Genomic DNA, 25,606 nt, shown 5'->3' with positions numbered 1-25,606 from the left:
CTTCCCTGCTTGTCTCTCTAGGGACAGATCTTGGGAGTCACTCTGCATTTTTCACTCTGGGAAAAGCAAACACCCTCCTGTTTCCCCCATCCCTGCCACCACAACTAGGCACGGCATCTTCCTGTCACTTGGTCACTGGGTTTCTGCTGGTAGCAGAGGGTTAGATCATTTCTTCTCTCTCTTTTGAGGTCCTTTGCTCACCATGGCTTACGACAATTGGCTCATTCCCAGTCTGAAGTTACTCTCTTCTGGTACAGAACTTTAACAAAAATGTAAAGGTTTTCAAAATCCAGATTACCCCACTGGGAACATTTAGTTCTGCAAGGTGAAAGACCAGCTACAGACTGAACACCATCACTCAGCCTATCACCGGTGCACAAAGACCAACCATGGTTTAAAAGGTGACACTTAAGAGATTAGATCTCCACAAGGAACCCTTGCTTCCCCCTACTTCCAGTAAGGAAGCATAGCAGGAATTCTCATAACACTAGCGACATTTGGCTGTGTAGCTGTATCATTGCTCTCTTTGAAGGCATGGTGGGTACTCTCGTGCCCAATATTTAGAGAAGCTGGCCAAGAAGCCTCCCCACCTGTTTTCACAAAAGAGAGTACCCAGCAGTCACCCTAATGAATATTTCATTGACTTGGCAAATAGAGCCTACATCTGCAGGCTGGGGAACTGCCTTTCCCAGGATCAATACACCCCCAAGAGCACACATGGCAATGGGCAGAGGCCAGAGGCTAGAAAGCACCTCCCCAACTCTCTGCTGAAAACAGCCTCTTTCCAGGGCACCATCCCCACTCACTCAGAGAACACATGCTCTTCTGCCACTCCACAAACAGCTGCATATGCAGATTTGACAGGTTCCCAAATTTATGGCCTTTTATTTTCTCATATTCCCCACATACTGTCACAGTGCTGGATTATAAAATGTAATCTGAGCAATCTCCTGCTTAGTAAATTATGTAATTACTGGAGAACCGAATGTGCCAACAAGTTGGCTGGCTAGGAAATACTCAGCAATAAGATATCAGTTTTCAATCTGTTTTTAGGGGGAGAAAGCCCACAAAAAAAACTTCAAGAAAATTGGACAATGCCCTTAACAATATGCTTTAACTTTTGGTCAGGCAGTTGGACTAGATGATCCTTGCAGGCCCCTTCCAACTGCAGTATTTTATTCTATTTTATTCTAAAAGCAGATTCATTCACACATCAAAAGTGAGGAAAATTGCCAGAGCACTCTGTTAGACTCTGAGTCTACTGATACTTTATATTATCAGAATGATAAAATAGCATCTCATAGTGACAAAGCTGGCCAACAACAGTTTAGGGGACTGATATTACAATGACAGCACAAGACACAAATTTCACTTTTCCTGTATTTCCTTCCCTGTCTTGGTTTCCTCATGCTGTGCCGAAAGGATCAGAGGCAGCAGCTCTGGCAGATGCAAGAGCAGGCAGCCGCCTTAAAGCACCACCGATACCAAATAACCTCAGTGATGATTCCTGACTTGTTCAGGGTCTTGCCAGCCCACTCAAAAGATTTGCTGCATTCATACTCTGCAAAGAGGAAGGGTAGAGGTTGGCTGAGCAACCCCAATGCTTGCAGCGATCCACTTCAAATGTGTGCTGAGCCCCCAGTTTGATCTAGTCTATAGAGCATATAGGCAAATAAACAGATAAAGCAATCGTTAAAGCAGAATAACCAACAATTAACTGTAGTTGCAAACCCATCTCCTGGTAGAGATGATTAATTGGGAATGGAGTCACACCCTGACCTTACAGGAAGTCTGGAGGACCTGAGTTACCGACCTTTCCCTGTCACAAACAACCAACACAACATTAGGCTTTGATGAGTTTACATAACCTGTACATTACTTCAGACATCTATACATTCAGGAGGAGGGGGCAAAAAGTCTAAAAATTACTGTAAAGTCCCAGGACAGGCAGTTTGAGAGTGCATATCCCTCCTCCTCTTCTGAGGCTCAGGAGAGGCAGGGATGGCTTCCATAATCCCACATTTAATGAAGGACGTCCCCTTGTCAACAGCTTTATAAAAAAGCATTCAGAAGGGCATGAAGCACCACTCAACATAATCAAATCTTCCCAGCAGTCAAAGCTGGCTGCCCGAGGTCTCTGTCTCCAAGTATCTGGGAAGCACAGGAGCAAATCACAGCACCAGACCTGAAAAACACCTGCCATGGGGCCCTGAGCTGATGTGGTGGTTGGTTCTTCCAAAGATGAGGTGTGGTCCATTGTCTTAGCCTGAAATGACCTCGTCTGAGTGATTTCCAGGGTCTGGAAGAGCAGTGTTGTGGTTGCTGTAGCCATGCTATGTACAACCTTGGGCAGACCTTTGGATGGCAAATCCCGTGACTGTAGAGGCAAAAACATATTTATTTCTTCCTTAGCAGAGACCTTTTTTGTGTGTGTTTTTTTCTTGTTGGTGTTTAATTTCTTTATACACATGCACTTTTTAAATGGCTTTAGGAAGAAAAACCACTAAGCCAATGCAGAAATGGATATATTTGATTTTAAAGGCTCTGCCTATCTACGTGGAACAAATCAATCACATTACCATTTCCCTGGGGTGAACAGGCATACAGATAGAACCTATGTGGATGTCAGACTTTCAGTTTTTCTGGTCTCCCCCTCCTTTTCTCTTCTCAAAATCTCTGCACTTCCACCACCAGCCTTTAGAGACAAAGGGTCTGTGATTTTTTTTCGGAGTTGCATTATGGCCTAGTCCTCCCTCAGTCAGAGGACTTTTCTTGATAACATAAAACAAGGCACTTTGTCATCTGACTCAGTGGCAATTTTAAAGCTCTGCAATGAATTTGCAGCTCATTAGCAATGAATTAAGTTGATGAAAGGTCACAAGGAACCAAGGACAATTATTACAAAGCATCTCCAGGCAGTTTTTCCAGACCATCAGCTCTCTTTTGCAAACCCCGGAACACATCTCACACTCTTTAGAAAGCCAACTGTCTGTTTCCCCATAAAAAAAATCCCAAAGTATTGCCCTAATGAAACACACAAAGAGTCCTTCTCATGCTATGGGAACACATTTCAGGATTCTGCTCACATGTTTTTTTTCTCAGGCATGCTTTGATGTAATAGCAGGGGAGAGAAATTTTGAAGGATTTACAGATTAATCAGCCAGAGCATGGATGTAGGTTAGGACTATGAGAATTGTGCTCCTCTGGGATATTATCTGCAGCTCAACTTACCCAAGATGAAATGAAATGTGCTTTGGGAATGCAAATGAATTAGGATGTCACAAAAAGTAATTCAATTTGCAGCAGTGGGGTTTTGAATTTGGTTAGTTACATACAAGACCTTTATTTAACTGTAAACCTGGTACTATACTTACTATGATTTCCACTTTCAAATTCATTTTACTGCTATTTTAAAAATCAGGCCTAATAACTACTAACAGATTTTCAGGTCATGTCTGTATTATATGGATGTATATCTCTATTGCCACTGCACACTTATGGATGCTCTGTGACAGATCTGTGGGATCTCTCACACAGACAAAAAAGGGTAAAACTTTCATTCATTTCACCTCTGTGGAAGAGGTAAGTGGAACGAGACAGCTAATTAGTCATTCTCCATTTCAATCCTCGATAACCACAAAGAGAGCTTGTTTTTTTACTGCAGGCATTGTCTTACATCGAACAATCTGTAGATAAGAAAAACCAGTTCTCTTCCTGAAGGCACATACGCAAGTATTTTGATAGAAAAGATGAAACAGCATTAGAAATTAACTGTAACACTTCTTCCCTTCCCTAGCCACCAGAGTATGTCCATTAGGACACATTGCTAACATACAACTATATTATCCAGGCTGACAAATTTTGTGCAGTCTGCTGTTTTGGTATTACAGAGCACAAGCCATTAATAGCTGACTGTCTCATTCAAATGAAACAAGACAATTATCAGCTGTAACTTACACAATCAATAATTCTGCTGCCAGCATTTTTAGCAGAGATTTGATTCTTTTATTGCTCATTTGAAGTCTTTAGGGAACATGTCATTAGTACATCTGTCCTGCTGTAAACATAATTATCATGCTAAATTCCATTTATCATGCTGATCAGGAAGCACTTTCTATCAGCCTTTCAGACTGGGAACACTGATAAACACAGAAGGGAATTTGACTGCCCCAGCTATGAGGGAGTGTGCTCACTGCCAGGACCATTGCCCTTTCCAGCCGAGCCTGTGGGAATTTTCTGAATAGCCGCAAGACTTGTGCTGACCTCTGACTTTGGGGCACATCATGTTTGAACTTGGGGTACATCCTACTGGACACTGCTTGCTTGTATCATTAGTTGATTTTATGTTCTCCTGTAATTCCTTGCTCCTCTCCAAGACCACACTTGTAGGTGGTTCAGGCTTCTGGAGCTGCTGCACAGGGAGCAGGCAGAAACTGGATTCACCATGATCATGGCTCTTCATGAACAGCATAAATCAAGTCCATGTCACAGACAACAGGCAACATCTGCTTCAACAGAGCATCACTTTTAAAACACAAAACTGGGCTGGGGCCAGGTGTAAACAAACATCAGTTAAACAGATGTCAACGAACACGGTGCTGAATTTTGGCTAAAATGGATATGAGGTTTTAAGAAGTGAATACCATCAAGACTTATCAAACTCTGATACCTTACATGCAGAACAGCCTGCAGCTGCAGGCTTGATGTGCAGAGAAACTGTCTTCATGGACAACTTAACCCCTAGAGACCTGCAGAATGTCCTGACATCAAAGTAAGATTAAGCAAAGTAAAGGTCAAACCCTGCAAAGACCTCCTGCAAACTACAGCTTCAAATTGGTTTAAAACAGCCTCGTTTATACTAACAAGCTGATGCTGTGACCAAAAGGCACCATGCTGCTTCAGCCATCTACCACCCCCTGCACCACACCAGCAGAAGGTCTCCTGCAGCCAGCCAGGTAAGGGAAGCACACAAACCACTAGTGATCAGCTTCTCTTGGGTTTTGTGAGGGAGGAAAAGATCTGCTGTCCTCAATGGGACCAGCACAAAACAGTCCTCAAATCACAAGAAGTGCTTAACTGTTCCTGCACGGCAGGAGGCTGCTCCCATAGCTGCCGGCTGTCCTCACACCTTCCTCCACTGCAGCTGTGGGTACCTCCTTCAACCCAGCCAGTGAGCAGCATCTAAAACAGTCACAGGGAAGAGGCTGGACTGCTTCAAGCTCAACAGATAGAGATGCCAAACAGGCCTGTGGCTAATATTGGTCACATCCAGTCTTTGGAACTTAACAATTTTTTTCCATTGGTTGAAACAATCTTTTTTTTTTCCCCCAGTGTTTAAAAGTTGCCTGTCAGGATGTAAGGGACCTGCGGATGCCCTGAGGTTGATGGAATCATACTGCTGCAGCAAAGGGCAAAGGAGGAGGAGACCAACTCCTGATGATATCAGAAAGTAAATGTTGTTTCAAAGAGAAATTATTTGACTGTTGATATATACGTGATAAAGTTATAGGGTTGTTTTTTTTAATGTGGGAGAAATTCATAAATCTAACTCAAGAAAACTGCTATTGCAGGCTGACACTGGCACATGCAGAATAGCTGCATGACCACATAAACTCTTAAGTTAAGATATTGAGCCATTATGGATTGTGTTTTAGGCAACTTATTTCCAGATCATTTTGATGTTTCATTTAATTGTATTAAGACAGGGTGACTGTGAGAGATGAGTAGCTCAGTGCTTACATCAATTACTCTCTTTAAATTCAAGAATCATGCATATCCAGATTGCTTAATTTCTCCCATACATCTGCATTTGCATATCTTTCTTCTCTGAAGAGCTTTCAAAAGCTCAAGTTTTAATCAGAGGACTATTTTTGATTCTAATTTTCCAAGCTGCAGTAAAGCTGCTTCATGACCTAATCTGATGGCAAACGTACCATCGTTATACAGCGGTTTCTAGCAAGCTGTACAATACCTAGTCATAATGTTTCTTATTTTTAATCACTGTTACACCAGGTGCCTTGTGTCTAATTAGAGCTATTGATCTGCAGACATTGCTTTAACTCAGACTGGGAGATGACTTGTTGGAGCAAGCGCTGCCTGGGGTGAATAAAACACCCTGCAGGGCAGTGTCTGCACAGCAGCCCCCTGAGACACACCCCAGCACACCAAAGCTGTGAGCCAAGGTAGCCCTGCCTCCTCGTGCACCCAGCTCTGACTTTCTGCTCTTATTTTTGACACTATTCACAGCAAAATCAAAAAATCTCCTATTTCATGGGGAACAGAGTATTTTAAATTTGCCCGAAGCCAATGTTTCACTTAGATTTTATTTTCTTTTTATATACACACAAGCATACATATTCCTCTATGATACCTACAATACAAAAGATACATACTCAGGAAAACAAAAGAATGTTTCCCACTGTTTTAACATGCCCCCTTTCTGAAGAATTTTGCTTCCTGTAAAAAAGTTCACAGAGTTTCCTCTGGTTTGGCTTAACAGCTTTAAATGTTGTGCTTCCAGACAGACAGAAAATCTGGCTTACCCACAGCTTCCTCCCCCCGCTCCACATTTAACAGGTCGCTGTTGTGACCTCAAGAAAGACGGCGACCGCTGCTAAAACTTTAATCTCCCCCAAAAGTCGTAATCTTGATATAGCAAAAATAATGAGCTTTCTCAGTGACATATTTCAACAATGTTTAACAGGATTGCATAAGCAAAGTTATGTTTAAATCCACTGAAAATGCAACCCAATTCTCCTCAGTCTACTCTGGTGATAATTAATGACAGGTTTCATTAATATTCACTTACTCCATTTTTTTTCTTTTAGGATTGTGTCCCGCTAACACAAGGGCAGCAGAGAAGAATTGTCTTCTATTAAAGAAGCTCTGTTAGGCATCACAGATAACATATGAAGCGTGGCCATGCTGTTCTCTATCCTCTATTACCCCTCAATTTTATTCTTTAGCAATTGTTTCAGCTGCTAGTTCCAGGCTGTAACTAGAGGAGGAGCAGGAGGTATTCTGCCACTGCTGCCAGGCAAGCCAGTGGAGGACAGAAAAGGAAAAAAAAAAGTTTCGAAATATTTTGCAAAGTAATCAAACACTTGGAGGTGGCAAGGTTTCACCAGGGAACACCAAATAATCTATGCTATTCTTAAGCAGGAACAGTCAAGAGACACTTTATGTCAATGAAATTTCAGTTTCCCAGGGCAACATAAGGATGACACCACAACAGCCTGCCTCTGGAGGGCAAGCTTCAGGAATGCTGCCCCCAGCTCTGCACTTAAAATTTTTCCTACATTTGCATTAAGCAATATTAAACATTAAAAACATTAAGCCATATTCCGCAACCACTCTCACAATCCACATCTCACCACAAAAGTCTTGAGCCCAAATCTCTGCAGCATTTTGAGACCCTCCCAGCTATGGGGGAGGACAGGGAAGTGAAGAGGAAAGTGGGAGGGAAAAGGAAACAGCTGCTTCCCCTTCCCAACCTGGTATTTCTTCTGAAAGCTTTGATCTCCACTTTACACATAGAGTGTAACAGGAGATACTTTCTTTTCCTCTGTCCTGCAAAATGATGGACAAAAAGCCTTTACCCTCCTTTATTCTTGTAAATCATCTACCCTGTTCCTGCCAGTTTTGCTGGGGAGCTTAAGCAGCACTTTTGCTGGGCTGCAGAATCCTGTGCAAAGACAACCATCACTCCCAGCATTTAGTTTTAATTCCCATTTGAAGCCCAGTGAACTACTCCAGAGCATAACAAAAAGTCCATTAAACTTTCCACAGAACCAAGTCTTAAATTTCAAAAATATTTATCTTGATTCTTGAGCATCTTTGATGCTCACTCTAACTTCTGACTCCATGGACAAAGGATTTGACAGACCATAAAAAATCAGAAACTGAGAGGAAATTCAGTAACACCAACCTCCCAAGCTATGGACTGGGAAGCTGGCCATGGAATTGCCTAATTTCATGAATATTCGGGAGGACATACAACTTTATTTCGATTCACAGCAACAACTGGAGAGAAATTCTTATAAATAAGGCTCACAAGCTCAAGAGGCAGCTGTTTGCTTCAGCCCGGCATTACATGTTGGGACAATTCTGCAGTGCACTGCTCAGTTTCCAACGTACTTTCATTATTGTCAGTGAATGTATTATTGTCAAAGACTGTTCAACCACACCCAGGCATTTTAATCAGACACCACGCAGCTGGATTCATACCCCAAAGCCAGGACTGTGGGCAGCTGCCAGCCCCACAGCCACCACAAAGCGAGCAGCTGCTGTTGGGACAAGTTTCAGCAAGAGCAGACAGTGAGCTACTCACAGGCACTGCTGTCAGCATGACCACAAAACAGGTAATTCTGAAAAAGCTCCAAGCTGGATCTGAACATCTCTATCCAGCAGGAGATGACACCTAATCTCACTACAGGCTAACAACCTGTTGGGGATTTGGTATGCCCCAGAGCAGCTGGCTGGTTTTTTTTAAGACAGGCAATGGTGGCCCTGGGTCACATCCAGATGAAGGCATTTTGGAAACACAAGGCAATTGCCTTGCTGAAAAAGAAAAGTAATAATAAAAAGAAATAGAATCAGAAGTCCCTCCTGATGGACTTCAGTATCACAAGTTTCTCAGAGAAGGGAACAAAAGCTGTCCACACACCCAGGCCATAACTTCAAATACCACTGGATGGGTGGGTGGAAGATGCAAGAACAGAGTCAAGCAGCCAGAAGGATGCACTGTTCCCCTTGCATTTCTCTACAACTCCTCCTACAAACTCAGGAACCACACTGCTGATCATTAGGATGTGGTGGCTTGTTTTCCAGTTTCACATCTACCTTACCCTAGCTCCTGCTGGGGGAGAGGCCAGTGCAGAGGCAACTCCCCAGACAGCCCTCCCTACTCCTGGGCACCCTTTGGCACCTGAACTGCCCCAGCAGCTGCATCTTCCAGTGACAGCAGGAGCAAGGCAGACACTAAAAGCAGCACTGCAATGGGCACAGTTGTTACCACTTCCATGGTGATATCCAGCATTTTCCAGAGAGCCTCATCTCCATGAAAACATATACAAAAATACTCTGCATGTCCTTATGCTGCATTCAGTATTCATTGCTGATTCTCTGAAAGTGGAAGGCATGAGAGATTGGTGAATCTGTTTAAACAACAAAACCAAAGCTAAAACATATTAAACATTCATGAATTTCTGTGAATCCTTAATGAATCTTATTTTCTGACTTCTGTTATGTGGCTCTTTAGGAGTACATCTTTTTAATTTTATTTTTTTATCTTGAAAGCTAGAAACTTTGTCAAAACAGCAGAATGCAAGGGGATTAGACTGAGCATCTCCACCTCTTCTCCACAATCCATTAACTTTGAAATGCCTCTACCACAGACTGGAAGACTCTGGAGCTGGAAATACTGGAATAACTTCCTCTGCCACAAAGATGGAGAGGAGACATGAGACCCTTTATCAGGTCATGTAACTCAGAAATGTTGCTAATGCCTCCAACCATCATGAAAAAAATATTAAAATCTTATGCAGAAAGAAAATAAATAAAATTTGAGTCCCTGAAAATGGATAGTATCGATCAGGCTCCCCTACTTCATTCAATGAATTAAGGTGTGTACTTCTGAAAGCTGAAAAAATTAAACATGGAGGTAATATGAGAGCAGAGGCAGACCTCTGTGCTGGCTTAACCCAGCAGCTATTTGAGTTTAAGGTGATACTTTGGGTTGTGAAATAAAATCTTGGAATTTTGAACATATTTGCTTCAGTGAGCCTCTGCTTTGGGGCCACTAATCCCTTTAATTGCCCCAAATCACCTAGAGGCACCTTCAGGCAGAAAAATCATTGTTCCATAAGCAGCATTACGCAGACAAGAAAACCCTTCAAGGTAAAACCAGCTGAGGAAAGTTTGATAGCAGCTCATCATGTCTTCTTAGATTAAGTATATTAAAAAGAACCTAAAGCATGAAGTGCTTTGAAAAAAATCTCATTTTGACCCCACTTTGTATAAAAATGATTTTTTGTCACAGACTTCAGATTTTGCATCCAGTATTCTCGCAGGCTACATTCAGCTTTCAGTGTTACAAGAACTAATTGCACACATTCATTTACAAGAACATCGCAAAGCTTTCCCTCCAAGATTTTAAAATATATCGGCCTAGTAGTGCAAAGAAGTCACTTATCCCAATAAATTGTTCTAATCCTGTAACAACTCAACACACTTCAGGATTCTTAACGAAGGTGCTAACTGCGTGACTAATGATGCATTTCTGCAGAAACCTCAGCAGAAACAGGACTCTTGCCTAAATCAAAACTACAAAACTACTCAAATTTGACTATTTTAGGCAATGTCTTTATGAATCAAAGGCAACAAGTTACCTGGAAAAGTAAGACTGAACATATCTGCAAATGTTTGTAGGATCAGCCTCTATTTTTATACAGCCTTTTATCAATGACAAAAGCTAATTTTAAAAATTGCCTCATTCAAGAGATGGCTCTAAATATAATACAAAGAAGATTTACTTTATAACAGCCTTGAGGGTGTGTTAAAACACACAAAAATCTATCCTTTAAAAAGGATTAAGACATATTTAAATGGCACAGACATGAAATGCAGACCGAACAACTACAGTACAGATACTAATCATGTGAAATGGATAACCTCATAATATCACACATCTTAGATCATCTGACTTGTGTGTCTGTCTGCATATTCAACATCACAGCCCCAGGCTGAAAAAACACAGACAGAGAAGAAAGAGATTCTTGTTTCCTGGTAAAGCTTCTTGCATTAAAGAACTGAATGCAGGGCAAAAGGCCCATTCAAAAATGTGTCACAAAACACTTCACCACAGACCTAGGAGCTTTGTTGTGAGAGGAGAAAGGGGAAAAAAAAAGGATTTTGAACAATATTGACTAATGGGATTATGTATATACAACAGTTTCCTATTCAGAACACCCTCCTGGGGAGCTGAACACAAGCTCAATTTTACCTGTGCCAGTAACAGTTACATCATTTTCTGACAGATATTAACCCAACAGGGTACAGACCACAAAGCTGCTACCAAAAATACTTAATCTTCCAAGGAGGATATCAGACAGGCAATTAAAGTAACAGTAATCCTCCCCCAAACATTACGTTTTATCATCTGTAAATGTACATCCCCAAATCGCTCTCTCTTTGCTTGAAGTAGGAGCCCATGAAACTTTTGTAGCATATTTTTGGTAATTTAAAGCTTTTGAATTATATGTAATGTAATACCTGGGTAATACACAGAAAATAGTATCCCGATGACAATGTAACACACACGAATACAAGTTGTTCAGCATCCTTTTGAACTTGCTTGCATGCAAAATCTTTTCTGTATTCATATTAGAGAGAAGGGGTATAGAGAAAGAGGCCCTAAGAGTGAGTATTCCTTCCCTTCTTTTTAATATATGAGCTAATTTTTCACCTAACCATAGCAAGCATACATGCTTTGAAAGTTTCTAAGGAAAAAAACAAAAAAGAACAAATTTAGGAGTAGAACTGCCGCAGTTCTAGACAGGAAAAACTGTGTTTTAGCAACTGGAAAAACTTATTTGTGCACCTCACAGAGAATAAATACAGCTATGAATACAGAATAAACATCCTTGATCATACTAATAAGAACAAATATAATGTAGACACACATCTATTGTTCGAAGAAAAGCGCATCCAAATCCTTCACAGTGAAAACTCCAGCCCCCTGCCATGCTCTGTCAGGCACTGCGCAGCCTTGCAGACTGTCAGGACAATGCCAGCAAGGAAAGGGATGGTCAAGTAACCTAACGGTCACCACCATGTGAAGCTTTCCAGGGCAAGGAGGTGTCAGGAGGCTGCAGCAGCGGGGAGGGGAGCAGACATGGGGTGTGCAGCCAGTGCTGAGGGTCCCCCACAGGCGTTGTTGGGGGCAGTGAGTAGCACTACCAGCAGTGGTAGTTGGGATACTCGATCCTGACAGCAGGAAACCACCTCCACAAATTCAACTAGTAAAATGAGTAAAACTAATATGCAAGTGCTAACAGAGCAGCACTCAGCTACCTGTGAGAGAGCAACAATGAGAACTGTGAAGATTTCCTTTCCTGGCAAGATCTGCTAAATGTTATTTGGAAAACAGGAGATTCATGGGCCTTTATTTTTCATTTTGAAGCAGCAGGACCTTAATAATATGTCCAGATATGGAACCAAAGCCACACTTCTGTTGCTGTCTCTTCAACTGCCCGAGAACCCACAGCATTTCCCGTCCTTCCCAGTAGTCTCTGCAAAGGAAGAAGGTTGAACAAAGTGCCACTATACAAGGGCCATGGCCCCCACAGCCACAGGAAAAAAAACAGATTATGCAAAACTTGCACTGTTTTCCTTCTTTCACCCTTTGCCTCCTCAGACCTGAACAATAATGAGCTTGTCTAGCACAGAGGAAACGGTGGAATGGCTTTGTGCTTGGATGGGTCAGGACAGATAAATGCAGAGATGTGCTTGCCAAACCTCACTTGCATCTGGCTGGAAGAAGGAAGAAACACAAAGGTGCTTCTCACAAGGGTGAGAAGCTGCAGACAGCAGAGAAGACCAAGAGAAGACCACAACCCTCCCCATCTGTGACTAGGTGTGGTTCCCCCCGGCAAATCTCTGGAGGAATACAACATGAAGGCTCATTTGATAGCTACTTACATAGAAGTCACAGGTAAAATTTTGCCTTATTGCTTGCACTGAAAGTGAAATCAGCTATACTTTGTATAAAAGCGGGGCTGTTTATTTTCTTTTTGATTAAAAACTGAGCCCCCCCCTTGCCAGACCACACAAACAGAAACCACCACTTCCTCAGTCACTGCATGTTCACATCTAAAAAAAGCCCTGGACAAGGGTAAAACCATGCTGGGTATGACATCAGACTGCTACACTGATCAAGCTCACAAACTGCCATCAACGTGTGATGGTAGTTTTGAAATTTTGGTTTTCCTGTTCCACCTTTTCCACTAAACAGACAGGAAATATGTCTGTTAATGTGAACAACTTAATAAAAAAATGTAATATCCATTTTTCAGAATCTACCACATTACAAAATTAAAATCCAGAGAGCCCACAACTGACCAGTAAAAAGAAAACAGATCCCTCCCCACCTCACCAGGGATGTGAATCAAGTTTTCACTACCATAACCCCTCATCTTGGAAAGTGGATGTGAGGGTCAAGAGCCTCTCAAAAGATAGTTTCTTCTAACATATGAAAATTACACAAAAAAAAAAACCCCAAACAAACAAAAAAACAGGCAAGACCATGGTGAAATATTCCTGGGGAATCATTCAAACAAAGAACTGCAACAACTGCAAGGTAAGTGCCAGCTACACAAAAGACCATGCCACCCTTGACTGTTGCTATCACATTCATTTACCCAGTAAGATATTCAAGATATGCAATTGCTCGAAGGGTTGGAAATACTACCTCTGCACTTAAAATAGAAAAGACAGGTCTAATCCTGTTCTCATTTGTACTTGAGCAACCCTGCAATTAATTCAGAGGTTGGTCGTTTTCAGGCGCCTTGATCTTTGCAAACAGGCAGTGGTTTACAAGCACTTTTTCAGACCAGCCTCTTTGCTATCAGCCCATCCTTCTCAAGAGAGTGAATTCCAATTACAACCCACATCCTTCTGCAGTGCCCTATTGCACTAAACAGGTTTTGGGCTTGGGGCTTAGCTCCTAAGGAGCATGGAGGAGTAATGGCATTTTGTACGGCACTGAGCACAGCACCGGTACTGCACTGGGAAAAACATCCTCGCTCCTGCTGCAACGCTACATCTTCCAGGAGAAGGAAGCCTGCGAGCTCACAAACATACTGTGAGAAAATACACATTTCCATGCACATCATCTCTTCAACCTTCCCACAGAGCATGAGGACAGCAACAGAAAATACTGCCTTGAAAGTGCCTGTTCAAGGGTGCTGGCAAATTCATACAATTTGCGGATTTTCAAACACATCTGCTCAAAGTTGCTCCCTGTTGCACCCTAGCACTATCTATCTTTGACTTGAATAGCTTTACATTGATAATGAAATTAATGAAAAACAAGAAACGAGTATTTCTAATAATCTCTTTAAAACAAACAGAAGCAAAAAGCCTGGGATAATGAAGTCTGCTCCTTAAAGCAAATGTGTGCAGTCACTTGCTACTTGTGAGGCTGTTCTTGAGTTCTGCAGTACCTGAAGTGTCTTCTTAAATAGAAGAATATTTTATCTTGAGGCAAGTCGTGCACATGGGAAAATACGGATTTTTCCAAATAAATCTCAAAGGTCACAATGGAGGCACTTGACAGTGACACTTTGTGTTCTGCTGTAAATAATTCTGCCTTTTTAAGCAACCACCTCTGAGCTGCCACTTCTGGATTAGCTTATGCTAAAAGATGGGATTCTACAAAGCAGTGAACACCACCAATTAAAAATCAAACCCAGTTTTGCATTAGGAAAACAGCCTCATAAAATTAAGGAGGTTCCACAATGCTGAAGACAGAGGGTTGAGTGAACTCTGTTTTTTAAAATACAAACACAACCCTTTGTGCTTTAAAGGCCACACTTCCAAGTCTATTAATAGCAGACGGAGAGTTTTCCACACCTTTTTACATAACCTGATGGAGCACCTGCATGACACAACTACCTAAGCAATTAAACTGCACTTTGCACTGTAGCACCTGGAAGCTGTTTTGCCTCTCTTCCTATTATCCAAAAACATCTCTATGTTTTCTAGTCAGAGATGGTATCATTCACTTAACTAAATTCAGGGAACTGCGGAGCGTGCTTGTAACTACCAAACCTCCTCAACTATGCCCACGTCTCAGGTATCAAGATGGGTGTCTTCATTTTCAAGTAGCTGTCACCTAATGAGGACTTCACTCCCTGTTGTGCCCATCCACCACACCCCATGGACACGTGGGCAATACTTCTGTCACCCAGCATTTGCCTGGGTGTAGCTGATTGCAACCTTGACTGGAAAAAAGAGGAAATTCATCTCCTGTTATGTTGGATCTGTAGGTCCTCACAGAGGTGCAGAAGCAACAGGAAAATAAAAGTTTGACAAAAACACACAGAATAAAGTTGGTGAGTTAAAACCCCAGAAAGATATTTTTAAGACACAATTCAGACCACAGCTGACATCTAGCTTCTGCTTTATGCTCCACCCTTCACACAGGCTGAGTACAGTGGGATGGGGAGTGCAGGTTCCTAGAACATGTCCTTGTGAACAGGGAGCAAGGAGAGTTTATGAGCTGTAGGTATGGGCTGCACTTGTGCATATGCAAATGTATGTATGTGATCCAAGCAGACCTGAAGGCCTGCCTTATGTGTCATTCACCTCCTGGCTCCCCCCTTCTCCATCCCTACATGTGCTAGGGGTACTGCATGAAAGCAGACAACCCTCCAGCAGCCCCAGTGGTCCTCCCTCAGTGCCAAAGGCATCCCATCTCCTTGGGGCAGTGAGGCTCTGCTCTCCTCTCCTCCAGCACCATGAACCCAGGAAACTCAAATTCAGCAGCCCTCTTTCTGAAGCAGGCTGGTGAAGCTGTGCTGCTTGCACCCTTCTAAGGGCACACCACAAGGCTGGGGGTAGAATCCACTTCTCTGCTAGCAGCTGCAGTGGGCAACAGACTGCTCCAGTGCTGTGAGTTCTCTGTAAAAAGCAATGGTAATAATATCTGACCCTTCAATCATGACGAAACTAAATCTATGCCACTCTGCCAGCATGTATGCCTCCTGTCAAAAAGAGAGAGAGCTCAGCTTGGGGTCTCTTGCCTCCTTCTCTCCCCTTTCTGGTACATGAACCTCTGTGTCATCCAGCCTTGTTGGAGGGACATCTCCCTGCACTTCCACCCATGGCAGATCTACCAGAAACAGTGATTCTGGAAATGCTAGAACCTTCCACATTTGTCCATTCAATTTCCTCACCGGGAGTTACTAACCCTGTTAGCCACCTGCAGTGGCTCTTTCTTCATCCTGGAATGGGAAAGGAAATGATGCCCAACAGAAGGGAGAAGACAGAAACCTGTCACCAGCCTTCCCACGCTACAGAAGACACAAGCAGCAAGGAGAGCAACAGTGCCTGTGGTTTGTACCTACTGAGGCTGCACCACCACCACATCCCAGTATCACTTCTCTGTCCCTTGTGTACACAAAAAAATCTGCAGGTATGACCTGCACAGTCATGGGTGAAGCCACACACAGCAGACAGCACATGAATGGCAAAAAAACAGCTTAGCGCAAGCAGGCTGCTAACCCAGTGGCACTGATGAATTCTTGGTGCCCAGCATCCCACCCAAAACCCAGAGAAAGGGAAAAGCAAGCTCAACAGCTTCATCCTTGCTTGTTTCATACAGCTCAGTTCCAGCTATGTGGTGCAGAAAGAAGTCATAATGTCACCTTACAGATTTTTCCTGTTACACAATAAGGGGATCTTTTTTTTCTTTGCAGGAAAATGTATGCTTCTTTTGAATGCCTTTACCTACAAACTGATGTGCCTATGCCTGATTTGCCTTGACAGCATGTAGATTCGAAAACTTAATCATATTTACCTTGGTAATATGATTATCTCTAGCAGTACCAAAACACAATCCATTGTTGACTGAAAAATTATGATAAACTTCTCTAGCTTTCCATTTTTTAATCCCACCAATACTATAGAGTCAAATCCCTGATATTGCAGGGATTTACTTACTAGGAAAACATCATACACTGGTGCTTGATTTAACTGAGCAGGTTTATATATAAGTAAACATACAGCCCAGGCTTTTCAGAATCTCTTCTCAGAGAGGACATACCTTCCTCTGTCATCCAAGACAATGAGTGGAAAACATTTCAATTATGGTGAGTGAATCTTTCCCCAAACCTCAATTTCACAAAATTGCCAGCCTGATCTGTAACAACACAGGGGAAAACACCACTGCTTGCTAAGAACATGCAATTGTGCTTTATATTCATAGATGAGGTGAAAGGTTATTTCATTTTTTTAAAAATACTTATTCTAGAAAAGAAGTAGCCTTTGCTTCACTACTCATTCACTTCTCAATTTTCCACAACAGAAAACCCTCCTTAGGCAAACACCCTGAAACACTGCTTCTAAAAGCAGTGCTGGCTTTGACATACACAATGAGAACAGAAAATACATTTAGCATTGATGACAGGAAAGCAGTTGCTATGAACATAACCCAGTAGCCCTTGTAAAGGAACCTCACAGTTCCTTAAATATATATCCCCCTAAATCTGCATATTGCACGCTGAAAAGCAAATCCCAAGAGTCCTAGAAGTCTCCCACTGGCACATCACGTTTTCTCCAGCTACCATTAAATTTTTTTCTGCTAAATGCTCTACCAGGCTCTCTAGCTTACCCTTGCAGTAAAAAAAAAAAAAAAAAAAAAAAAACCAAAAATGACAAAACAACAAAACAAACAAAAACTCCTCCAGAAAAACAAAACAAAAAAAAAACCTCCACACACATACAACAGACAAAAAAAAAAAAAAAAAACCAAACAAAATGGAAAAAAATAACCACAAAACTCCCAAAACTTCTGAAAGCCCTTCCTATGAAAACAAATACCATTCCTTAAATTTCTCAGCATGTTATTTGCAAACGACAGGCCAGCAAGCAGATACTCTCCATATGCCAAATTATGTCATTTCCATTTTCTAGAAAGAATACTTCTCACAGCAAACTGGCAAGGGTTTTTTCAGTTGGGTTGTGAAAAGAGCCAGCTCTGTGTCTTGCTGCACCTGCTGCGTTGCTAAGTCTGGTATCTGGTGGCAGCCCCACAGCCATCCATAGCAATTTTGGGTCCAGAAAAGAGTTTGTCATAAAGGCTGAGTACACCCTCAGAGGTACTGGCAAATGTTTAGGGGTGAATTCTGTGGATATTTGCATATAGATTTCTGTAGACACCAGCTTGTCCCATTTGCAAATAGAATCTGCTTTCCCACGCTTCATAAGGGACAAGCTGGTGCCTACAGAAGTTTCAGTGTATCCAAGTCCCAACATATAAACCAAACTTTTGCATTTTTCGGTTATATTATAAAGAGTAGCCTTTTCATTTGTGTAGTGGAAAACTTACATTACAAAAGTAGTACAGCTGAAATCAGAGGGGAAAAAATTAAAAGAAAATAAATAAATCAAGATTTGGTTCTTATCTTTACCTTCCATCATACTCCCTGCACTTCTGAGTCTCCAGACAGCCCACCAGATATCTACCTTTTTGAAACAAGGAAATCAAAGAATTACTAGAGGATTGTTTTGTTTCTTTTTTTTTCAGAGAGCACACTTGGCAATCTCATATTTGTGTCTTAGGTGTTTTGAACTGTTCCAAGCTAAGCAGTATCTTCCACCAGAAGAATTCTTGAAGTCATAATAATTGCAAACTTAAGCACACTTCATATTCAAAAGCTATCATCAAATTACGATCTGTCATTATCCTATTTATCTACCACAGAACTACATTTTTGTCATGGTCTGGAGGGCTAGTGACTCACACAGCTGCTACCAATCTTCACCATTTCAAGGAGCTTTCAACACTACTATGGTGCAGACAAAAGCTGTGTAGCAGGCTTCTAAGGAAAAGATCCAGTTTGGCTGCCTGCACAGGAGCTTTGCAGGTAAAGAAAAGGGTGCAAAGAAAGATCAAGTAGTGGAAATGCACCCACCACATAAGCAAACCTGCTGAAATTTGCTCCTTCTGCTCTCCTGACAGCTAATGAGGGGTCACTGCACACCCACCAAGCACCTGTGTGGTATAACCACAGCACCTCCCATGGCAGGGCTGGACCTAGAAAGCTTTGCATTGGCAGCCAGTGAGGGCAAGCGGGAATTTTCATGTGTTGCCAGCTCAGGTGTCCTCACGGGGGTTAATGTGCATGCACCCAGGTATATCCCTCTCATCTGTCCAGCTCAAAGGCTGCCTCAGTCTGAAACCTGCAGAGTCCTGAGGCTCTGGCAGACACAGCTGCCTCTCAGCCTCTGTCCTTCTGTGAAGCTCTCTAATTAATTCCCAAGTACTCATGAACACCATGTTCTGTCCCACTGTTCTACTCTTCAGAACTGACAGCAAAGGGTTTTTTTCCTTGTCTGATGAATATTAACCTTTTTTTTATCTGACAGAGATGCTCACTAAATAGTATAATAAGAGCCTAAAATATGACAGAGCAAATTCCTGTGGGATTTGTTTTTAAAAGCTTGTGTACTAAGGGAACAAGGGTGCTGCATCTATGGTGCTGCCCATCCCTGTGTGCGTCATTCTACTCCAGTGACTTCCCAGCCACTGGTCAGCTTCAACTAACACCTGGAAGCTGACCCCATTCCCACCAGTTTCAAAGGAATAACAGAGAGAGGCACGAACATCTGTGCCCTGAGCAAGGGAAACAGCTGGCAGAGAACAGTGGTGCTGAAAGCCAGTCCCTGCAATGCGGGGCTGGCCATGCCTAGCATGTGCACGGCTCAGAGAGCCCAGCAGCACCAGTGAGTGCCCCTGCACTGCTGTTGGTGAGCATGAGGGCCCAGCCTCTCAGCGCTCTCGTGCTGAAGGACGTGCTCCTTACAGGACTCCTGGAGCTTGTACACTGTGTGCTACTACTGAAACAGCCCTTACTACCTGAGCCTTAACCCTGCTGTTGAACATTCCCCCTTCAGGGAGGCACAGGAATTTCAACTCCTGAAGCGACAGCTCAGATCAACAAGCATCCCCTTCTTTAGATAGAGCCAGCAGCTATCAGTGCTATACAAGGTCACACACCTAAGAAAAGACTTATTTTAGCATGTGCACTTCCCATTGACTTCTCAGACCATTAAATCACTGTTTTCATGCTATGCTTGTATACATCATTCTGAAATTTAGGCTGCCCAAAGGGCTTTAGGCTCAGTGAATAGCAGAGTGTCCATCACGCACTAAAGGGCCGATGTGTTTCCAGCAGCTCACAAGCCACCTCCTGACGCTGGGATGACCCCATGGGGTGGAGGGTGCCCCCAGCTCTTTGTTCTGCTGCCCTTTCAGGACTCTGCCTGTAAGACAGTTGTTTCTGAGAGACTCCTCTTTTGTCTCTTGCATGTTCAGTTTGGAGGCATCTTCAGCTGTGGGCAGAAACTGCACTGCCTGCCTGCCTAAGGCCATGGAGAACTGGATTCTGACCTCTCAGCCCTCCATCAAAAATACTTAATGGCAGGTTTCAGCATCCCGGAGGCTTCCTCCAGCACTAACAACCCACTGAACTTTGCAAACCCTAAAAAAGTCAAGCAAGTCAACCATTTCAGCATCTCCCTTCATTGTATCTCTCCAGAAGATAAATACTGAGGCCAAATGCATCTCTGTCCTTCCTAACAGGTAGAAATAAATTGAATTTTCATAAGCTTTACTAACTGTAAATTAATTTTAGAATGAATCAGGAAATGAGATATATTGCAGGTCAGTAAATTCTGAAGAAAAATCTATTTGGACCATGATAAGCTCAGTATCCTTCTGAGTGGACCTCTCCTCAGTGATTACTCAGCAGATACTCTCTCCTTGCTTCCCAGCACCTGCTGCTCCCAGGAGGAATTCTCCTGCCCATCTGCCTTTCAACCTGACATGGTGACACAGACAAATGCAACTGTAAGCAACGTTTGAACTCCAAATCCAATCCCCAATTTGTTTCCTTAGCAAAAGAGAAAAAAATCCAAAACCAAACAACACCAAAAAAAAAAGAGCATGTGCCTGTTTCTAACCACCTGGCCCACTGGAAAAGGAAACTTCACATATGGAAACAGCAATATTTTTCCCAAAGAAAACTACAGCAAGAAAAATTCTAGGCATACACAAAACCATCCCCTAATCCACAGGATGTGCAATTGTTTTAAACCAGTGTTGCTGAAACCTGGTTTCACATAACTCCTCACTAATTTCAGATTATTCTATTAAAATGAATTATAATTTCACATGAAAGAAACCCTGGCTCTAGCTTCTAATAAACTCATGTCCTTGTCCACCTATTCACCACAAATTGAAATTAACTCCTGCAGGAAGACAGGAGCCTTTGGCACCAACCAGCCAACTTCTGAACAAGCCTATTTTTTGCCATTTACATATAATTACGTACTAGCCTCCAAGCAGCTAGAAGCCCCATGTTCCTTTTTTGTATCGTTTGTTTCTTGTGAATATGCATAGAGCACAAACCCAAACCACATTAATGATAACCTTGTTAAATATAAACTAGTATGCAATTATACAAACTGCTAACACAAACAAAAAAGCCAGGGAACTCTGATTATATGTTCACAACGGTTTCTGAAAACCAAACGAAAATAACAACATAAGGCAACCTGTCTTGCCTGATACTGTAACAGAAGAAGGTTTCACATTGTAACTTACATGTCTCAGCACACAGGACTAGTCTGTCAAACAGCTCCTCAAACTCAATTTCAAACTCACTCACCGCAAGGAGAGCAGAAGGGTGGGAGGAAAGGCAGCCAGTGCACACGTGAACTACTAAAAAAATCTGATTTTCCTCTCTGCACCATCCTTCAGATGAGCTAATGCCTGTCCCTAGGCAGGTACTGTGACTTTCACCCTGTCACCCTGAGAAGGGCTGGCTGTGTGCTGGGGATTTGGCTCCTTCCTCTCCATTAAGAGAGCAGCAGAAGGGCTGCTCGAACCCTCTGTTCCTGGGCTTGTGCCAGCCCGGTGCATGCCTGTGATTCAACTTCTGTGCAGCCACGGGTGAACCCAGCAACCAGAGCTCCTACCACACCTTTTCATTAAGAACATGAGCCGCCAACGTTCTGTGCAAGCTCCGTGGTCTGCAGCTGCCCGTTCCCGGTGTTTAAAAATATATACTTTTCCCAGAACAGAAACAGATCTATCGAAGGCAAAGTCGGCCTCGGACTGCACATGTGCAGCATCACCACAGCCAGCACAGGCGGGGGGCATTACCCAGAGCTCTCCTGCACCAGGGTCAGCCTTAAACGAGTGCTGCAATGGAGAGCCTCGTACTTGTCAGTGGAGTAATGCAAAGTCCCCACCACTACTGAGTTTAGCTCTCAAGAAAACAAAACAGCATGAGAGAAACAGCACTTTCCTTGCAGCCTGCAGCACAAGAAATTATTCAGCACAAATGAAAGCTGCTCTAGGACTGGAGGAGCATCCTAGAAAGGTTTCCTTAGGTGACTTCCCTTGCCATAGACTTGGGCTATCCATTCGGTTTGTTTGCATGCTAGCAGCACAGCTGAACCTGCAAGACTCTGGATTTCTAGGTTGTAAACAAGAACAGTAATTACCTTTCCCTCTTAAACTCCACTCTGTTCTCATGCAATAAAAAAACCAAACAAAACCAAACCAACAATCAAAAAACCCCACATAGGTTGTGGTAGGAGACCTTCAGAAAGCGAGAAAAAGGAGCAAGGGGACAAAATGACTGGAAGAGGAAGGGCTAAGTGAAGTGATACCAGTGAGATCTAAGCATCCTTCCCAGAACCAAGCACAGGATAAAAGCATACATGAAACAAAAAACAAGGATGATCCCTGGGAATCAAGAAAAGTAATACCGGAATCCTGTATCAATAATAAACTCACTAAGTAGAAGGTCAAGAAGAACCCAGTCTCTTGAACGCTAAGTTCAAGAGCAGAAAAGCAATTCCCAAATCTTGGTGTATGGGTCACTTCTCCCCCACAAGGCTGTGGGCAGAATCACATCACAGACCGAAATGCACGAGTGTATGTGTGTGTGTGTGACACAGCTGTGCAGTTGATCCACGGGGCAATTAGAGGGTTGTCACTGCAGAAAATGTTTTGAGAGACACATGACTGGGAGAAGAACGGTGGTAACTCACCAGCAGGCATGCTACTTGGGAAGGTGGGGCTCCCACTAGCACTGCACCTGAAAAGGGGCTCAAAAAAGCCACCAATACAACCCAGATGGAAGGGGAGGGGGACAAAAAACCAACCATAGTGGGGCATGCAGCTAAGATAACTTTCCCCTGGAATACTTCCAATTTCTCCAAGCTGGTTGGTTTTGAAAGGGACTTTTCTACAGCGATCTATGCTCAATTACCCTTATAAACCCTTGCAATAACATGTGACTCAAAGTCTACCTATTTGTCCAAGGGAGAAACAAGGAGGGAGTGTGGCAAATGGGGAATGTGGGAGTGGCTGCCGATGTGGGCTTGGGGAGCACAGTCATTTCCTCCAGCTTCTTCCCCCTCTCCGTCTTTGATATCTGAGTATGTTGTTGAGGAAGTGAGGGAAGGTGATTTTGTATCCACAGGCATTCACACATTTTTACATGATTGCACCTTCTTAGCCAGAAGTCTCAGCTTGAGGGCTGAAGCAGGTGAGGTTGTTCCTTTGGGAATTAAAAGGCAAAAGAGTACCCGGCGGCAAGAAACGACCCAGAGGAACAAAGTGCTTGGAGATAAAGAGCTTACTTAGGGTGGTAGCAAGACGCTGCTTAAACCACGCGCTCGCACCGTAATCCGTGGATTTCGATGCAAAGATTTCCTTCCCCCTTGTGGGCTACCAGACCTGGCTACGGCTCACTTGACTCAGAGCCGGTTCCCAGCCCGCTGTCTGCAGGACAGGCAGCACGGCGGGCTGAATCCGCCACCAGTCGGGAGAGCGGGGTGACAGCCGCTGCGCAGCTGGGCTGGGCACGGCGGCTGTGCAGCCGCACGCCCGCACTGCTGAGCGGGAGAGAAACTTTCAGCCACTCGCGCCCAGGCGGGACCGACCGACCGACGGGCTGCTGCCACCCGGGAGGCTCGGGCACCTCCGCTGACCTGCCCCTGCACGCTCGCACATCCCTGCCGCTGCTCCCCCGGCCGGACGGCAGCGGAGCCGGCCCCGCGGAGGGAGGCTCCCGCCCCGCAGCTATCGGGCCTCCCTCTTCCCACGGCTTCCCCCGGCCGCCCGGCGACCGTGCCCGCCCTTGCCGACCCCATCGCCATCCTGCGCATCCCTTATTCCCGCATGCCGAGCATCCCTCATCCCCGCGGCGCTGCTTACCGGGACCGCTGCAGCTCGAAGGCGGCGGCGGAGCCGGGCTGCCCCAGCTCTCCGCTGCCGCCGATGCTGCCCTGGGGGCTGGTGCGGCCGAAGGGCGCCGGCAGCACCCCCGCCGTGAAGGAGTTGAGGCGGCCGCGGCTGCCCGCCGCCGCGGCGCCCAGGAAGACGGCGGGCGGCACCTGCACCGCGGCGAAGGCGTCCTCCTCCTCCTCCTCGTCTTCCTCCTCCTCCGGGGGCTCGGCGGGCGCCGGCGGGGGGCTGCCCAGCCGCGGCGGCGGCTGCGCCTGGCGGGGCCGGGCGGCGGGGCCGTCGTTGCCCGGCGGCGGGGGCCGCCCGTCGAGGGAGATGCTGGTGAGGAAGGAGAGCGCGGCCTGCCTGCGGCGGGGGTCGCTGCGCGCCGGCGGCGGCGGCTGCGGCGGCGGCGGCTGCGGCGCTTTCCTGGGGCAGGGCTCCGCCGGCGGCGGCAGGGGCCCGGCGGCGGGACTGCCAGGGCTGGCGGCGGTGGCGGCCGCCGCCATTGTCGGCCGGCTCCCCCTCCCCTCGCCGCCGGCCGGGCGCTGCCTCTCGCTGCCGGCCCGTCAGGCGGGCGGGCGGCGGGGCATGGGCGCCGCGCTCCCTGCGGGGTGCATGGGGGTGCCGAGGGGTGCGCTCCGCCCGGCCGCGCCGCGCTGCCCCGGGCCCCTGCCGCCCGCCCGCTCCGTATTTATAGGTGCAGCAGCCGCGCCGCCGAGCGCCCTGTGCAATAACACGGCAATCACGTGTGGGAAACGGGGCGCTGGAGGAAAACAAAAGCCCGGCCAGCAGCCCGGAGGAGGAGGAGGGAGAAGGGTGGGTCTCGGCGAGCTCCCTCCTTTCAACCTCTCTCTTTTTTTTTTCCTTCCCTTTCACCCCCTTCCCTCCTCCTCCTCCTCCTCCTCCTCCTCCTCTTTTTCCCTTCCTGGATGCGTGGGGGCGGGCGGGAGCCGGGGAAGGTGGAGTCTGTGCCCGTAGTACTCGGCACATGGCCCTTGGAGCCCGGCACAGACTGCCCCGGACCCGGAGCTGCGGCTCGGCCCGGCCCGGCCCGTCTGCGGCACCGGGAGCAGCACTGGGAGCGGCACCGAGATGCAGCCGTGCCTTGCCAAGCGGCCCTGGCGCTGCCCGCTGGTTTTCCCGGGTGGGGGCTGGTGCCCGGGGCAGGCGCTGGTGGTGCCCGATGGGCACGGAGGACAGTCGGGGAGGGGAGCGGCCCCCGGGATACGCTTGGATGCCGACGGTGCGTTCTGCGATGCGGCAAACCTGGGCTGTCCCGGTCCTTGCTGCCCCTGCTGCAGTCTGAGGCGTGCGAGTGCCTCTGTGTGTGCAAGCAACATCTTACGGGTTCCCTAAAACATTAAAGCAACCTTCTCCCTAGCCTTTCCTTCAACTCCATCCCCAACCCTTCCCTCTCTCCTGCACCAGAAAAAGCACATTTGCTTTGGTCTTTCCCTAAAGGGCGTATAGCCCAAGCCCCAAATATCTGTATTCGTGTTGTCCCCAAAGTGAAGGCTGTCGAGCAGCTGACTGCAGGTCTGCACCGTCCGCAGCTGTGGCTTGCGAAGACGGGCGGCC

General features: G+C 45.3%; 1 protein-coding gene across 2 annotated transcripts in view; it reads right to left on the bottom strand.

The window, feature by feature from the left end:
- The window catches only part of CABLES1 (Cdk5 and Abl enzyme substrate 1), a 71,033-nt gene extending 46,363 nt beyond the window's left edge, over positions 1-24,670 (bottom strand). For both annotated transcript variants that reach the window (XM_038125667.1, XM_038125676.1), the window contains exon 1: positions 24,017-24,670. In XM_038125667.1, the coding sequence (XP_037981595.1) occupies positions 24,017-24,534 (518 nt within the window). In that variant the 5' untranslated portion in view covers positions 24,535-24,670. The remainder of the gene's footprint in view (positions 1-24,016) is intronic.
- Positions 24,671-25,606: the final 936 nt, after the last annotated feature.

This window comes from Motacilla alba, chromosome 2, assembly GCF_015832195.1.
Source record: "Motacilla alba alba isolate MOTALB_02 chromosome 2, Motacilla_alba_V1.0_pri, whole genome shotgun sequence".
Lineage (NCBI taxonomy): Eukaryota > Metazoa > Chordata > Aves > Passeriformes > Motacillidae > Motacilla > Motacilla alba.
This window is presented reverse-complemented; position numbering and strand designations above follow the sequence as displayed.